The 13,316-nt window shown below is 39.6% G+C and overlaps 1 protein-coding gene across 1 annotated transcript in view; it reads right to left on the bottom strand.

Annotated features, from left to right (window-relative positions):
- adam12a (ADAM metallopeptidase domain 12a) overlaps positions 1-13,316 on the bottom strand; it is a 79,859-nt gene that overhangs the window by 19,676 nt on the left and 46,867 nt on the right. The window contains exons 6-11 of the mRNA XM_080873970.1: positions 12,992-13,178; positions 6,246-6,311; positions 5,585-5,656; positions 5,014-5,183; positions 3,935-4,019; positions 2,258-2,406 (exon numbers count right to left, since the gene is read on the bottom strand). Coding sequence (XP_080730096.1) covers positions 2,258-2,406; positions 3,935-4,019; positions 5,014-5,183; positions 5,585-5,656; positions 6,246-6,311; positions 12,992-13,178 — 729 coding nt within the window. The remainder of the gene's footprint in view (positions 1-2,257; positions 2,407-3,934; positions 4,020-5,013; positions 5,184-5,584; positions 5,657-6,245; positions 6,312-12,991; positions 13,179-13,316) is intronic.

The raw sequence follows: 13,316 nt of genomic DNA on the forward strand, positions 1-13,316 counted from the left end.
AGAGAGAGGGGGGGGGGGGGGGGGGGAGGGAGAGAGGGAGAGAGAGAGAGCTGCGCATCGCAATGGAAGCAAAACAGTAAAAGAATTCATGACGATGTTTATGTGAAGCGTTTGGATCTTCTTTTGCTGCTGGTTCGGTCAATATTGTTTGGAGAGAGATCAAACTAACAGCTTTAGAATCAGCGCATAAAGGGCGTGAACACAAAGCGCGGACCCGGATCAGCGAGCTGTCGGCTTTCAGCCCCGACTGTGAGAAAGGCGACATCTAACTGATTCTGATCCGCGGGTCGCGCTGTGTGTTTAAGTCTATGTGCAGAATCCCTGTACCTGCTCTCATTTACTGTTTGGTGGTTCTTGAAATTTTGTGAGATGTCACCAGAGATTCTGGCATTTCGGACAAAATAAATTTATATTAAAAAATCGATTCAGGATTTTAATGAATCGATTTTACGTTATCCAAGCCAGAATCGATTTTAATCGATGAATCGATTATAAAAACCCACCCCTAGTCTGAAGGGCACCCGTATATAAGCAACAATGTTCCTGTGAACCTACAATTACTCTGTGCCATTTAACTAAAACAAAAGAGACTTATGAAAAAAAAAACGGTACTCGTGATTGACTGAGTGTAGGCGAGCCTTGCCAGTACTTTCAATTACAGAATGGAGGGGCTGATAATCAGACAGGCATTTGTGCCAGTTCTTTCCAGAGCAGGCCTTGAGTAGAGGTGTGTAAGATAACACGGTTTCGTAAAAATATCTGATTTTCTCTCTAAAAAGAAAAACAGAATTCGGGTAATTTTAGCAAAATGTTTGTAGAAATATAGTGCTTTTAAGCAACTGCAGGGGCCTTGAACTGGACCCATGGGGGAAACTTTATGGTACTGACCTGGAATAAATAAAGAGGCAGAATGAGAGAATGTAGAGTTCCTAAACATCCTTATTTAAATGTATTGGTTCCTTAATCCTGGATTAAAAAGCAGGGCAGAAATATTGAGCAAAGAGGAGGAGTAGAGGGGATTATTTTTAAAACCAAGGACTAAATAATTTATTTCTTTTGTCTGCTATAATAATAAAAAAAAAAAAAAAGCAAACAGTCTCCGTGGAGAAAAACATGCTAAATATTCATGTATTATTTAATTTGCCTTTATTTAAAGTGTGGCACAAACAACCTTTTTTCACATTCAGAGAGGTTCATCATTGCTACATGCAACTTCAGATTCAAACAGTAAGGAGAAGGTGGTGGGTTTTGCCTACATTAAAACTACCGTTTTCAGGGGTCTTCAATTATTTACTTGGGGCTGCTAAGAGATTTTCCAGCATTAAAGTTGCATGTATATCAAAGAATAGCCTCACTGTAACTGTCTGTGAAAAGGGGAGAGCCAGACGACAAGAGGAGGCGAGCAAAGGAAACACAAAACCATTTTATTTCTACTTCAACAAACATTTCTTTCCCTTTTTAATATATTCACTCTGTTGCCATATTTGGCAAAGACCTTGACCAGGAATACCCTCAATCAGAGTATAATGTAAATCTACACTTCTTAAGACTTGGTTGTTTTCTAAGTCTATAATAAGGAATACTGTTATGGTGTTTTTCATGGGCTTGGGCCAAACCAAATAGAGAGGGATGTTTCCAGCATAAACACCAGTCGGAGGCTCCCACAGACCACAAGGCCTTGGCTGAAACAGACACCCCAATGTTTCTTCTCAGAACGTCCTCTGCATCTGCTGGGTCTACTATAAGATGTCAAGACTATGGTGAGCAATTAGATGTAATTGAGCTGTTGAATTTTAAGCCATTTTGTCACTCAGATACTCTTAATGAGCAACTTTCTTGTTTCCACATGTACAGTACACATCTTTAGTCTGCAAGACATCATCTGCATTATGTCAGGGAATAAGTCAGTCAGTGTCTTGTGCTGTCACGGCCATGCACTGCCACTGAACTACTGGCTTCCCATTCGGAGTGAGTCATATTGCCTTGGGGCATTAGCACAGCTGTTGAATCTGCCATAAACCCAATGGCCCAACAGTTAATTGGCATAATTTGCTTACTGCTCAGCAAACAATAAATTACAAGGGAAGAGCATGTGGAATTATGTTTACATAAGATCACAATCAGGGTTTTTTGATGACACTTACTGTACTTAATGAGTACATTAATTTAAATTAGTGATAGTTTTATATTATAATGATGTATTTTAGATGTGTGCCTGTGTTTTTTAAGATGGGGTGGAGCTGAAACTGTGACTCACCCAGTGGAGGGAGTCATGATGCAGCCTCCACGATCCACAGTCACTCTACAGCCGCACCCCCGTTCTGGCGTGTCATGGTTCATCCCAAAGTTGTGTCCAAGCTCGTGGGCCAGAGTGACTGCAGCACCCAGGGGGTTGTCTGAATGGTCCTGCAAAAGAGATCAATCACAAAATGTGCCGTCTTACCTCATCTCCCCTCAGACCTCTTTACCTCGTGATTCAGAGCTATCTCTGTATTTCCAGGCTAGGCATGAATCCATGAAGCAATATCCATTATTAAATTTGCTCAGTATACAGATCTGTCGCAGCAACAATAGCAGAAGCTAATTAAGAACAGACGTTTCTGATTGCATTCTCCGAGGAAAATACCAAATAACAAAAAAATTAACGCAAGCCAAATTGTTGTTCCCCACAGGAGCCACTGGAGAAACATTACTCAAAACAAGTGAGTGTAATTGCATATTGCCAAGATTAAACAAACAATTCTGTTGAATCTGTGCTTATCAGAGCATTTCGTCTGCTCGACACTGAGGCACAGAAATGAGCTATGAAAGCAGACTGCGGGCTGTCACCTTCAGCTCGCTCGTCAAACTCTGACAGAGGCAGATGTGCTGCTTCATCTTCACAAATAAAGACATCCTCTCGGCAAATAGGTTGGAAGACAAAGAAAAAACAAACGGCCTCGGTGAAAATCAGACACTCAATTTTGGCAGGACAGAAATTAAAAATAGACAGTGTTAGCAGATGCACAGTAAAGATGAATCTACAGTGGCACACAGAGTGAAACCTGATGTTTGCTGGGGATTTTCTGCAAGGTGTTCAAAGCATTAACCCACAAAGAGGGCATATAAATAATATACAGTAGATGGCTATCATGGATGCAAAGCTGTACATGTCAGACCACCTCACTTTTGGAGTCTCTCGTCGCAGCACGTTATTTTGTAGCACTGTGCAAATCAAGCTTAGGCTGCTGAACTGCTCTGCTGGGGGCTTTTGAAAGAAACAGTCAGCTATTTTGAGTGCAATCCAAATGTGCAGCCCAGATTCATGCAAATAAGTTGGATTCTGTTTCCTGGAAAAACCCCATTCAGACTCATTTACCAACAGATGAGGCTGAGGAGCTCAGGAGGGCACGTCACGCAACCGTCTGTGCTTCGTCTCACCACACCAATGAAATGAATATGACATTTAGGGCTGGTGAATTGAGATTCCTCATGTCTGACATGTCTAAGATTTAACTGCCTGGAGAGAGAGCAATGAGACCCACAGGGAAAGCCTAACTAATGAGTTCAGAGGTAGCTGGTAAATGAAGAGACACAACCCGGTCAAACACGGTCATCAGTGGCTGGGGGTTAATCCCCATTTCTACAGCCTTAAGTATGTGTGCATACAGTACACAGTTCTATCCTAATGATCCACTCCCTACTTTACCATCTGCAGGACAAGAGTGAAGAACCATCTGGCGACCAAACCTAACCAGCCAGCCAGGCCTTTAAGACTGAAATAATCGGATGACTTGTGCTAATGCAACACATTAAAGTTCTGTAATTATTCATTATTTATGACTTGCATTTTCATTCAGCTTGTGATCCCTTAAAATGTATTAAATGCGATTCAGTGGCGTTTCCCATGTATACCCTCCTCATACCCTTCTTAAAAACACACTTATTAGCCTACCATGACGATTCCTCCTGACTGCTCCGCTGTGCACATACTCATGATGGGTGCCATACCAATGGTGGTTCCCTGGAAATACACCCCACTGAAAATGAGAACACAATGGTTACTATATTGCTCAAATATGCAGCCATGCATGTGTTCACACTTCTGTCATCAAAGGCGCCGTTGAGGATTTCTGACCACTAGCAATATGCGGCGTTTCCTGTAACAGAAGATGATGTTTTGAAGACTGCTGCGGGTCCACCAGTGCAAATGTGCTCTGGCAGCTGCATTTCAAAAACATATATTAAGGCTTTCATACAAGGGCAGGAAGCATTTCATTTGCTTCTAATTTGTCGTGAATGCCAAATAAGCTAAAGCTTTATTCAAAATCGGGAGCATACGGCCAAGTTAGCAGCTGTGTGAAATTATACATCACCTTAGATAAATGCCCACACATCTCAGCTTACAGTTTTAAGTCTTTTACTGACAGACCAACAACTACTGTAACACTGCTACTGTTAATATCTTTCCACTGACTAAAAATGATATATTCGTTAAAAAATTCCACCTCATGTTTCTGTTAACATTTGTTTCACTGGCAGCTGTAACAGAGCCATTGTTCTCTGAATGTTTTCTTTTTTAGCCGTGGTTGTTTTGTTAACATTCATCTACCAAATGAGAGGGGTAACAACTGTGTAAAGACCCAAACACCCATCATGTCTCCTTGACAGCGTCTGTGTGGCTAGCATCTACCCACATACCGTAGGATGGGTCGTTCTGTAACTGGTGGACAATGTAGGCTATAAATAATGGTTAAAAATGACCTTTTACTTTATAATTTTGTGTTGTGTATTTAAAAAAATCAAATATGTTGTGCGCTACGGGTTTTGCAGATGTTTTAAAAGGTGGGAGTTCAATTTTTTGTAGTCATGTGTTTATTTTAGAAACTCTACACCACCCAGTAAACTGGGTAGCTCCAAAGAATAACCATCAACTGTACTACTAAGCATCTTTTGTTTAGTTGCGAATAAAGAAAACCTTTCATACAAAGGATTTATCCTAAACACAGGCATTGCATCTCTATGCTACAGTACCTGATTAGCTGGGCGTTGTCATGTGGCTTTTGAGGCAACAGCTTGACCTTTCTCCAGTCCAGGAACTCGTGCAAGGTAGTAAATGGGTCCTGGGTTATGGGACACTTGTCCACATCACTCCACACCTCCAGCCCCACGAGAGCCACACGGATATTCAGAGCCCTGTAGAACTAACAGTTTGGAGTCGGAAGCAGGGAGAGGGATGCGATTATAGATGTGTTTAATATTTTTGCCACTGTCTTTACTGCAAATTACCTATTAACCACAAATGCTATAGAAAAAGTCACTTAAAACCGAAAGTGGCTCTGTATAAGTCCTTAAATATTTATCAGCGTATGGCTCTCCAGATGAATAAATCAGCTTTTTGCTTCTGTTGTGTTTAACAGCCACCCACGGCACAATCTATTAAACTGGCTGCATCACAAAATGCCCAGCCAAGTTATGAAATTGATCATCCATTCATAATCCAATCAACCTCTGCCCGCAGGTCGGTCAATTCTCACCAGGCTTAATGTGACCTCTAATAAATCACAATCCACCACTGCATTCCCTCTTTGGATTCAATTGTTACCTTGTCCACGTAATTAGCAATCTCAGCCAGCCGCTGCTTGACTTTGTCCATGTCCTTGCCTTGCTTCTGAAACTGAACAATACAAGTAGAGAGAATGAAGCAAAGTGCTGCCCTCTTGAATGCTTATTACCCTCAAAGATAGTATTTTGGACATATCGCATTATAGTGTAACACTGTATCAGTTGTAGAAATGTCTTCATGGGGTACGCTCTAACCCCCATTCTTGCCACTGCTGCTGTAGCTGTTATCATCAAAAGGCTCCTCGGTAAAGGTTATGCTGAAAAGATAACCTCAACTGCTTTGTATTATATTCAGAATTTATTCAGGCTCTAAAGCATGTGACTTTGACCCATGTGTCTCAAACTAGTGAGAAACTGTTTCTTCTTTTAGCTTTCTTAAAAGGTCTAAGAGCCCACATAAGGAACGGTCTCATTTGTGAGTCAAGTGGTCAGTGATGTATGCAGCAGGATGTAGATGGAGCTGGAGAGCGAATTGGGGGAGCGAGTGGACGCATCAGAGCTGACACAAAGGCAGTGGTGGCGCCTTCTTATCTGTGTCTCAAGAGGAAGGAAGCTAGCTTGGGATCTGGTCTTTGAGCCTCTTTACTTTGGAAGTCAGCAGGAAGATGAAGAGGATGATGAGACGTTTGACCTCTGCTTACCTCTCGGTTGTCAGCCACAATGATCAGCTCCACATACTTGGTTGTAGTCTGGGCATGGCGTTTATGCTGCAAGAGATAAATGAAAGGGAGTGGACAGGCAACAGTTGGATGGAAAGCAGAAAAGGATGAAAGATGGAGGAACAGGAGATATGAATCCAAGAAAAGAAAATGACAGAGGAGGTGGAGGGTGCAAATAACAAAACAATAAACCAGGGGATGAGAAGAAAGGAGTAGGAGGAGAGGGTAGAGAGAGAAGGATGTTAGTAAGGAGCACTTTACTGCAGCTTTCTGGAAAGGGCAGCCTAAATTCAGCAGGTGGCCACTGGAGATGGCTTTTCACCTGAACTGCACTCTACACAAAAGGCAGCAGAAATGAAAATCAGCAAAAAACAATCAGCTACGCTTCACATCTGACCCAGTAAGAGCCACTAAGGTCACACAAATCTGATAACACTCCAAACGAATCGCTATTGCTTGTTTAGTGCAGTGCTGCATGGTCTGTTGGCACACAATATAAAGAAATGAATAGATTTTCTCTATAAAACGTAAAAAGATTTTTGATTTGCTAAATAGATATAAAATAAAATTTTCAGACAAATTTATGGGGATTTTACCAGCTTTTTTTTTTTTTTTTTTGCACCCAGAGGATTCTCCCCCAGATGGTTATTATAAAGAATGCAGGTTTAACCCTCTGGGGTCCAGGGTATAATTGGCCGTTTTTGACTACTTTTGATTTTACCTTTATATTTCACTTTTAAAAACTGTTTATCTTGCCTTGTTTGGAATCATTATTTTCAGCACAACCTCAAATATCTGAAATTGGAGTTCTTTTTTCATTTTGACATACTATATTAGCACAATTGATCTAAATTCAGACAAAAAATTTAAAATCTGAGTAGAAGAAAGGTATATTTTTACTGTAAAAACCGCAAACATGTCTAATGAATCATTTTCATAACTTGAAATGCGAATAGAAATTGCACAATTCTAAAAATTATGCACAAGTTTTGCAAACAACAAAGTTATATGGTACTATTTACCTAAAAATACAGCCAAGGCCTCAGGCATTTTTATATAACCATTTAAAACTATTTACAGAACAATCAGGTGTTCTGCATCAAATAAGAAGGCACACAAAATATTTGTGCCACTCCAAAAAAAGAGTTTCTGTCCATTATAAGACAGAGGAGAATACCACAGGCCTTAATCCTGCAGGTCTGACTGTTGTCAGACCTGCAGATGTATCAGATGTATCAGGTGTATCAGTCCAGTTTTCCACGCGCCGGCGCGTCCGTCGACCCCAGAGGGTTAAGTCACTGGGCAGGGAAGCTACACCCATCGTTTATATACAGTATATTGAATATTCAGCTCTTTTTTTGTGTGGTCAGAGATTGTGAGTGTTCAACCTGTTTTGAATAGACAGGAAAATGGTGTGAAACTAAAATGAAAATTTTTGAAATAATATCAGTTACAGCAGCGAGTATACTTAAGACACAGCATCAAGTCTTGTGCCACCCCTGATTTCTTTGTGTTTTGGTAGGAAAATGAGAAAACAAAGTACAGCGACTTATTGAAACGTTTATAAATGTATATGGAAATACAAAATATAAGGAAAAAAAGGCTTAAAAATCAATATTTAGTTGATCACCTTTATTCAACAGATGCTGGATCAACGTTTTCTGACAGGTCTTTGTGGATTTCTGAGAGCAGTAAATACTGCTGTAGATTGTTGTTTAGGTCTTCCACTCCACTCTGCCCAATTTTCTTAATGTTTTTAAGGACAGACTGCACACCATGCCCAGATATGCCAAGTTTTTGGCTAATAGCTCCTTGGGAATCACCTCATTAATACAAAATGCTACTTTATGTCTGTGAACCTATATTCCTTTGGCATTTTTCATAGATTGAGCTAAAGAAAAAGAATACAAATTGTGTGTTTTGTGACAGGCTGCTAGTAACAAAATGCCTTAAGAAATGATCTCTGTTATGTCTAGACACAACATTGGAGTCATCCCTTAAATTAGGTGCAGTTTTTAATGCTTGAATAAGCATTAAACAGTACTTGAGTCTGACTCCTTGGAAGTAAAATATAAAGAATAATGGCCTGGCTGAGGATTTTTAAAGGTAAAATTGTTATTGCTAAAATTGTTAGGCTGACATTTTAATACTAAACAGGAGTGTCCAGTCCTATTTAGGTTATTTACCATTACCATTACTGCTGATTAGCAGTAAATTGAAAAACATTGAATGGAATGTCGTTAGTGTTTGGGCATAAATTGGTTCATTAAAATTTTGATCTAATATTTATGAAATGAAACTTATAAAATCACCATTGTGATGATGATGCAACTTCTATAAATCCAATTGTAAAAGAATTCACAGCCTGTGGTCACAAAGTACATACTGATCACATGCTTTGGCATCAACTATTTGATACAACACGCGGCGCTACAGTCTGTTTCACCTGCATATAGGTACACACATGCACACAATCTTGTTCTTTCCACTCACACACTTGCAGATCCTGCGAGCTAAAGGTTCTGACTTCACACCATGGCCCTCTTTCAACCTGAGCCTCTTTATCCTTGCTGGCCTGGCAGCTTGGATCCTCTCTGCTCTTATCTGCCTCCTCCATAGATAAGCCAGGATGGGCAAGTGTGCTCTAAATACACCCTATGGTGATTAAGTCTCTAGGAGGCCACTGGGGAGGAAAAATACACACAAATACTGTTCTTTCAACTCAGTGAAGAGCAATGTTGTTCTGGAGGAGAATCCAGTCAGTTAGAGTCATAGGTCTAAATGTACAAAAGATACTTTCTAGCATCTTTATCAAAATAAAACTGAAACTGCTATTGGAAGAGGAAAACACTGCTAATCTAAAGTGGAAAACAAACCTGTTATCCTATTTATAGCATCTATCTTATCTAACATATATCTGGAAAATCTGCACGACACACCCTTTATTGATGAAACTTCCACTGGTGTGCATAAAAAAAACTCAACCTAGATAATCAACCTATAGGTAATGGAGTGAAAGAAGGATGCATCTACAGGGCAGCAGATGCCGATGTGGTATACACCCTCAACCTACCAAAGGAGGTGATGTGATGTCTGTAATTAGTTTAGGCTAGCATGTATAAGCTCATAGTTCTTTAATATGAATTAAAGCACACTTCAGACATGACTCATCCATGTGCTATGATCTGTTTCAAGCATGAAAGACAAGACATTCAAATCATGGTCATTATGGATAGTCACATTTTCAACATGGGTCCTTGTTAGAATTCATGTTGCAGACGTGCTGTTCCTCTCAGCAAGCCATCATATCTCTCTACCCTTTTCAGCCTCATCTGATGTTCATCATCTAAGGGCACTCTTGTCAACACACCTTTTAATCTTTAGACCCTCAAGCAGGGTACTTTGCAGTTTATCAAAGCTACAGTGCACACCTCTGTGCCCCCGTGTAACATGCTGAGATGAACCTGCATGCCTTCTGCTAAGTACAGCAAATAAGGCTTTGTGCTTTTTGATGTACTTCTTCTCTCTTTGCTACACTAAACTCTGTTTATTACCATACTCTTTGCTATATTAACAAGACTGCTTGCTAAGCTCTTTCGCCATTAGTTAGACATTGATGTCTAAAACATTGTCTCCTCTGTTTTCACATTTTTAACTTGACAATGGGGTTGCGACATTCGACATCCTGATGAATAAACTGCATCTTAGTGGAGATGATTTGCATTCTAATTCTGGCATCTCTTAGCATATAATGAGTGTTAGGGACATAGTGCTTTAAATGAGAACATTTTGATCCAATAAAACAAATAAAAGTTCATTTTTCACACGGGTATAATCCATCTGAACTTCTAAATTGCGTTGTTGTCAGGGTTTGTTCATTTGTGCTAAATCTTTGTACTCCTCTTAAGATTTAAGACAATGCTTGCCACTAAAGCCAGCGCTATAATCATTTGCAGATATCAAGCTCTACAATAAAACATCAGAAAATCCCTAATACCGGAGAAATAAATAAATATAACAATGTGAAAACACAGGATGTTTCAGCCAGTATACCCATATGTTTGGTCTGCGTCCCACACTGATCTCAATGAAATGGTTGCAAAAATAAAAATCAGTTTTAACTAAAGCCCTGGAAAGTCCCTCACATTTTTTCTGCATTATGATTTTAGTATGTTTGCTTAGCCTCCAACTGGAACATCTGTTTCATCTTATGCACCACCTATATCCGAGTCCTTCCCTGTACTAATCTGCTTAATCAGCCATGTTTGTCCACTCCTGCTTTACCTCACCCCAAAGATAAAGATGACTGGAGTTTATGTTTTTCACTTATCAGTGCTCATCATCTGTAAAGCTTATGCTTTCTGAGGTTAGAAACTCCCCAGGGCCGTGCCCCTTGTGATTTATCTCTATGCTCAGTGTTGTAGCAGGGGGCAGAGTGGGATGGGGTTTCTTAAAAGCAATCTCTTTAATTCTGGATGGTCCTGCTGGAGGCCGTAAGCACAACCCAGCAGTTTCATCTCACATTAAGAGCAAATGCTATTGCTAAACAGCGAATGTACTTTTTTCACAGGCTTTTTTTTTTTAAAACTGCTCTCCTAACACACTCCAGAGCATCTGTCAGAACAAGTACCGGCTTCAAAAATATATATCCTGTCACTGTTCAATTCTGCATTTTATATTCTCTGAAGTCCAGAAAATCAAACTGAAATATTTCTCTCTAGCTAGTTGATGCAGCTGGTCATCTTTACATCTTTTTCAGAGCCTCACGTGATTATAATATCATCTTAATGCATAAAGAAAAAACAAAAAAACAAAGTGTTAATTTCTTACTGGGAACTGTAATGTTCTCTATGAAACAGAGAGAGTTTTGCCTGTGGTAACTGCTCTGTGAAGACATATTTAATAGCTAACTACTAATTTTAGCATACTGTCATAACCATCAGTCCCATAAAGAGGCTGCACAAAAGAACTTGAGAGACATTTTTTAAAGGGGTTAATATATCATAGAGTGCTATGAAAAAAAATCACCTCTTATTTCTATATATTTTGCTTCCAAGGAGCCAGACTTCTTTAATTGTTTAAAGTAGTCTTTAGCAACAGTTCTTCAGGCCTTATCAAAGGTCTTTTATCTCATCTAAACATTTTGCTGAACCTGACCATGTTCAGAAAAACGTACTTAACACTGACCTATGAATCATTCAAGCCTAAAAAGGCTTGAACGGACTCAACCATGAACCAGGATGAACCAGTGTTGTGTTTACACATAGCAGACAACTTAGCAAAGAGCCCATTTTAAGTTTCTTTCCATTTATTTGGTTGAATCTACAAAAAATGCCAAAGATAACACAATTATCTTTGATTTTCTTTTGGACCAATAAGGTGGTTCCCCAAAAGCTATTAGCTAAAAACTTATATCTTGGCATGGTGTTCATTGTGTCCTCAAAAGAATTTCGGGAAACTGAACCAGTGGATGGCAAGTGAAGCAGTTTCCCACAGCAGATGAACCGCATCCAAAAGTCATGTCATTAGGAAGGGAAAAGAAATTTAATAAAAAAAGACCTGATACAAGACCTAAGAAATGCATCTGGTCGTTTAATTAATCCACATACTGTTCACCAAAGCTTCATCTGAAATGATCTCAGCATGAACAGTTGCTGTAAATAAGCCATTCTAATGGAAGGAAAACTGAGAGAAAAGTCTGAGGTAGCCAAATCACACATTAACTGCACTGAAAATCAGTGGTACTATGGAGTGATGAATCTTTATCGGGAAGTTAGAAATATTTTGGTTCAAATTGTCTTCAATATTGTAGAGCGGGTTAGGAAAAGGTACAACAATGAGTGTCTAGAAACAAGTTAAAAACATGGCGGAGGCTCTGTCATAGTTTGTGACTGCATTTCAGCCAGTGGTGCTGGAGATTGGAGGAAAATTGGTGGAATTATGAATGCAAAAAAGTACCATCAGATTTTGATCCACCATATAATACCATCTGGAAAGCACTGATCCCAAACACACTTCCAATGCCGTAAAAGCATACCTAGATAGATAGATAACACACACAATGGAAAAATACTGGTTATTGACTGGCCTCCCCAGAGCCTGAACTGCAATATATTTGAAGCAGGGTGGGATCATCTTGACAGAAAGCGGAACAAAAGGAAGCCGACATCCAAAAATGAGGTTTGACTATCCTTCAAGAACTCTGGAGAGCTTAGACTAAACATTGCAAGAAAGCTTACCTAAGGGCGTTCAGGCTATGATGAAGAAGAATGGTAGTCATACTAAATACTGACCAGAAAGCTCACTAGAACTGTACAAACTCTGGTTTTGCCTTATATACTGTATTTACATGTGTTCCTATAAATCCCATTTTCCCCAAAAAACATAAAGAAATTGATAGTGGCTCAAGACTTTTGTACATTACTAGATAATTTATCCAGGTATAAATAGTTAGTCCTATTAAAGCTACGTCTTTAGGTTTCACTGAAGTTAAATGTTTAAACTACAAAGAAGGCTGAAAGCTAAAACTTTTTCTCTGCTCTGCCTGATTTTACGATCTGACTTATTTGGAAAGGAAAGAAAAAAGACAGGTTGAAAGGCCAGGGATCTAAAGTTCAAACCATGACCCAGTCTGAGAGTGTACCTTTGTTGAATGAAAATAAAATCACATACTACATACTGAGAGTTTACTAGCTGTAGAAAAAAAATATGTGTTTAATAATCCTTACCCTTGTGCTAAAAGCCTTGAATGGGCTGCCGTCTGTGTGCGCAGATGAATAGGTCGTGTTGAAATCATGGCCACAGGTGCCAGGAGCAAAATTGAGGTGTTCAGCTGTGTAAATCCAGTGAGTCCCATCAGAGCGATCAGCACATGGTTCCAGTACATAGGATCTTTCGCCAAGAGATATAAAACCCCTGCAGAACGAGGAAGAGGCTATCAGAGGTGCAAATATCGACAATGCAATAAAAAATAATCAAACGTGATGACCAAGATGACATGTCATTAGCGATGAGTGTACCCATTGTGCATAAGCTGTAAGATTCTGTAAACCT

This window comes from Rhamphochromis sp. 'chilingali' (genome assembly GCF_963969265.1).
Source record: "Rhamphochromis sp. 'chilingali' genome assembly, chromosome: 22".
Classification (NCBI taxonomy): domain Eukaryota; kingdom Metazoa; phylum Chordata; class Actinopteri; order Cichliformes; family Cichlidae; genus Rhamphochromis; species Rhamphochromis sp. 'chilingali'.